This window comes from Ochotona princeps, chromosome 3 (genome assembly GCF_030435755.1).
Source record: "Ochotona princeps isolate mOchPri1 chromosome 3, mOchPri1.hap1, whole genome shotgun sequence".
In the NCBI taxonomy this organism is placed as follows: domain Eukaryota; kingdom Metazoa; phylum Chordata; class Mammalia; order Lagomorpha; family Ochotonidae; genus Ochotona; species Ochotona princeps.
Genome location: NC_080834.1, coordinates 36941714 through 36946770, shown reverse-complemented (window position 1 = coordinate 36946770; position 5057 = coordinate 36941714). Strand labels below are relative to the sequence as shown.

At 34.2% G+C, this 5057-nt stretch overlaps 1 protein-coding gene across 2 annotated transcripts; it reads right to left on the bottom strand.

Annotated features, from left to right (window-relative positions):
- Window positions 1-4037: 4037 nt before the first annotated feature.
- On the bottom strand, window positions 4038-4316 carry LOC101516032 (keratin-associated protein 19-8-like). 2 transcript variants are annotated; one of them, XM_036494893.2, is made up of 2 exons: window positions 4178-4316; window positions 4038-4096 (listed from the first exon to the last, which is right to left on the bottom strand). In XM_036494893.2, the coding sequence occupies exons 1-2, from the start codon at window positions 4314-4316 to the stop codon at window positions 4038-4040; spliced, it is 198 nt and encodes a 65-aa protein (XP_036350786.2). The 2 variants fall into 2 exon arrangements, with proteins under 2 accessions (XP_036350786.2, XP_004588643.2); XM_004588586.2 differs by having other exon boundaries at window positions 4038-4316.
- Between the last annotated feature and the right edge of the window lie 741 nt (window positions 4317-5057).

Below are 5057 nucleotides of genomic sequence, written 5' to 3'. Positions count from 1 at the left end.
GTGGTGGTAACGCATGCACTTGATTCCATCAATTCTTTATGAGAGAAAATCTAGTATAAAAATAAGAAAATGGTGCTATCTCCTACTTTACATAGAACAGAGTGACACTAGATTCTAGTGCATTATAGCCTCGCTAGGTTAGGCATTCTAGATAACAAAAGTGAACTGTGATTCTAATCTCTTCCTTGCTCCCAAACGTAGGGCTCAGCATCATTATCCCTGGTCAGACTTGTATCAAGAACAGATTCAGTTACCTTAGATAAAGAGTTAAAATCAATGTTTGGAAAGAGGACAGTCTTTGGAACAAACGAATGTTTGTTCTGGGAACATTAGATCTCCATGTGCAGAAACAAAATCCCGACCACATATCTTATACAAAATTCAACTCCAAAAATGGATCAAGCATGTCAATCAATAACCTGATATCATCAAATTACTAGAAGAAATTATCGAATAAAATGTGTCACATTGACATAAGCAGAGTTTCCTAGAAAAGACACCAGAAGCACAGGCCAGAAACGCTAAAACAGACAAATGAGATTGGAATAAGATAGTGTTGATTTTTAAGGTTTATACTATTCTAATTTCATTTCATTTCAATCCCCTTTTTAGAAAAATCAGCAAATTGATAAAATGACTTTTTTATTTTCCAAGTCACAGAAAATTATTAAACAACATCGCATCCAGGACTTTGCGTTCTTCTTGTGCAGTTCTGCCAGAGCTTCTTAATTTGATTAAGTGCTTTTCTTGGTTTTTGACACACGAGATTTTTTTCTATATGTGGAATTAATATGAAATCAAATCAAATCTTAATAATATAATAAACACTTACTATATTGTGAAATGAGAAAGTAATTATGCCATGCGTAATTTATTCATTAATTTAATCAAGTCAGAAAAAAGTTTGAAGAATATGTAATAAATCATGTTTTTGTAAATTGAAAAAAGACATTGAAACTTTCACTGAGTGGTGGTGATTCTTACGTCCAACTAAGTCAAAATTCAAGTTGTATTTATTTGTTTATTTATTTGTATGAAAGCGTATGCAAAGAGGATAGGTATAGTTCTCCCATTTGCTGATAGAAACTTCTATTAGGTCTCCCAAATAGTTGGCAAGGTCCAAACATCTAGACCCTTTTTTTTAAGATTCATTTATTTATTTTATTGGAAAGTCAGATATACAGAGAGGAACAGATACACAGAAGAAATCATGTGTCCATTGATTCATTCTCCAAGTGGCCACAATGGCCGGACCTGAGCCGATCTGAAGCTAGGAGCCAGGAGCTTCTTCCAGGTCTCCCACATGGGTACAGAGTCCCAAGGCCTTGGACCTTCCTTGACTGCTTTTTCAGGCCACAAGCAGGGAGCTTAGTGGGAAACAGGGCTGCTGAGACATGAACTGTTACCCATATGGGATCTAGGAGTGTGCAAGATGAGGACTTAAACCACTAGTTTACTGTTCTGGGCCTACCTAGACTTTCTTTCACTTCTTTTCACTGTGAAAAGCATAGGGGTCTGGATTTTAAGCTGAGTAGCTGGGACTTGAATTAGTGCCTATTGGGAACACTTACATCAGAAGCAGCGGCTTCACACACTATACCACTGTGCAACCACTTGTAACCATCATTTTTAAGTACATAGCATGACCTAAGTTTCTACTTTAAGTGGATAGATATAAAGGCAAACATAATCTCATATTTTCTCCTTAGGTAAATAACTCTTACTACAAATTCTAAGCATTTTCTCTCACTTCATATAAAATTTTAAACAAGATGAAATTATGATAATATTGATTATACTAAGAATGTCAAGCTCAGTATTAATATTGACCGCTGCTTCCAAACTTCATGCAAACTGTCCATAGAAGAATATGTCCAGTGAAATATCTTCTATTTTGTGTGGTCTTCTGGAAAATCACTTAACTCCTTGTCCCCTGCTCATTTTGCTTCTATAGAACAATTGTACAGAGCAGTATCTGTGATAACATTGACTGAAAAGAGATGGTATATTGTTAAATCAACATATAAATTTTGGAATTATGAATTGATAGCTTACAGTCCAAAGAAATGACCAAGAAACATTACGTATTACACTAAGAAATGGAAAAACTCCATAATATCAGTTGTGATTATTAAGGTCTCACAATAACTTTGGCAAATACATTCAGAATAATTTATTTTAAAATATTAAAGAGAACATATATTTAAAAGGAACGCAGTATATTTTAATATCTTGAACTCTGGAAAGCATGACTCTTTTCTTAGTCTTGCTAAAAAGAAATGTATGGTAATATCAAATATTCAGAATACCCCTGCTTGTAAAATTATAGAAAATATCTTAGGATTTAATGATTCTTACTAATCTTTTATTTTATTGCATTTCGCCAGCTTTTGCAAAGTATCTATAGATTCACATCATTACCTGGAAACATTATGTAACTTTAGGTTAACAATATTTTGGTCACTTTTTGAAGAGATGATGGTTTACTAGAATTCATGAGATAGGTGCATATTAAAACCTATTATAAATGTAATGTAAACTATAGCAAAATATAAATAACTGTACACAAGCCATATGTGAAACAGGCAACATACATTATATTGAATGGTGTTTTTGAACTGTTGAAACTACAAAGTGTATTCCTTGAAAAGATATTTATGCATAATTGGATTATAAATATTTCAGATTAATAATGATGATACTCTTCATTCATATACCCATTAGAGAGCAAATGGAATGAGCTGATTGACAAAAGCCTAGATTTTATTACCCAGTTTCTCAAAAAGAAAAAAGAATTCAGGCTCACTTTATATTCATAGCAAACTAGATGAAGCCAGATTATGAATAAGATAGGATTACATATAGTACAAAGATTTCTAGAAAAAAGGAGCTTATCTGTTTGAGAACTTTAGGGACACGGATTACAGGATTTATGGAAAGAAATTTGGGTGTAATCAGAGTATTAGTGATACCAAGTTCACTTAGTTAAGGGATGTTAGAATAGCTTATGAAGTATTGTTGTATCTGAGTGTGCTTGTGAGATATTTGAGCTGGTAGCAATAGTATAGAATGTCACCCCATCAAATGGCTGGAAATCTTCCCAACTATTGGGGACCTGACGAAAGCAAAATGTCAGAAGGAATGTGTTTTCGTAAATGAGACACCTGTTTTGTTCTATCTTTGGATATTGAACCTTCTTATCTGAATTTAGGAGCTTAAGCAGTTGGATTCTCTGGTTCTAAGGCCTTCAGTCTTGGGAACACAGAACAATACTGAGTTTTCCGGACCTCCGACTTGTAGAGAGCAGACAGTGGCACTTTTCAGGCCGCTTCCATAATCACATGAGAGAATTCCTCATAAGAAATTCATCAATATATATTTACGTGGCTTTTGATGGTTTTGTTTCCATAGAGAACCCTTATTAAAACAGATACCTCGTTTTCTTAAATACATAGACATAACATGACTTCATTTTGTTAAACAAAAGAGGAAAGTAAAATGTTTAGGAGCAAATTAGCACAAAATTTTGCACCCTGTTGAAAAGTTGAAACAATTATGAAACATGAATAAGTATTTTTAAGAACACATAGGGACTTAAAAATCCACAATTGATTTAGTTTTTCTGTCAAATTCAGCTCCAAGATTTATGTAGCCAAAGAGAAAAAAAACTCTAATGTTTTCAATGATCAATTTTCAAGCTACAATTTGCAAGCAGCATATGCATATAATTGTATGATTATTGCATCAGGGTTGACAGTAATCCCATGTATGCATATACACATGAATGAGGGAAAGAAACCAAACTGAAACTGTATTTTCTGTTTTAAATTAGATTATTTATTGAGACTTGAATATAAAGATTTCTTAAGCCAATTAATGAATATGCTTGGAGAGATGGTGTACCGCTCAAAAACAAAGAATTTATGACATTTTTAGATTTTACCTATCAAATAACATGATGATTTCAGAGTACCAACTTAAGAATGTTTTAGAACATGCATTCATTGTAAAAGATGCTGGTTTATGAGAACATAAGTTCAGTAGAAGCTAGAGAAACCATAACCACCATAGTACAATGGGCGACAGCAGCCATATCTGAAATTTCCAAAGCTGGAGCCATATCCACAGCCTCCAAAGCCAGAGCCATATCCATAGCCTCCAAAGCCGGAGCCATATCCATAGCCTCCAAAGCCGGAGCCATATCCACAGTGCAGTCTGCGGAAGCTTCCACAGCCACAGCCATGACCATAGCTCAGGCCTCCAAACCCTCCGTAGCCGAAGCCAAGGCCTCTGTAGTATCTGCCGTAGAAGCTCATGGTGTCAGGAGCAGTGTGTCAGGTTCTGTGTAAGACACAATTCTGAGTGTGAATGTCAACCTGTGGAGGGGAATGCTTATATATCCTGAGCATAATGTGTGATGAACCCTGTGACCATCTTTCATCATTCCAACTTGCTCATTCACTTGAGGCAGCTCATTAATCTGTTTGCCAGCACAGAGGACACATTCATTAAAATTTTTGAAATTGCTTAGCTAGCCAGTTAGAGTGAAATTATTACACTACTTTTTTTTTCTGGTGAGAAAATAAGTATGTTCTCAAGTGACAAAATTTGAAATTGCATAAGCAGAATTAATTATTAAGAATTTTGTATCATTCATACTCACTAATGTCCTAATAAATATTGTTATGTTCATATACTTACACTGATTGGTATGGCTCCTGCTCCTAGAAACAATATATTAAGCAAGTGTAAAACTCTTACATCAAGAAATTTATTCAAATATCAAACACGTGTTTCAGATTAAGAAATGAAAACAGTATTTTGAGCAAATAAATCTGATCACCTGTTATCTATACAAAGTAACAAAGCAGCAAAATTGGAAAATTTTTCATCTTATCAGCCTGAAAAGCACCCTTTTAGCTATGAACATAATAAAATTTATTCCAAAAATTAGGGAGTCAACTAAAAAAGCGAATTTACTTTTATAACCATTCTGAACACATGTTCCAAAAAGTTTATACGGTTTTCCTATTTTCCCAAAGTGGGATCCACCTAAA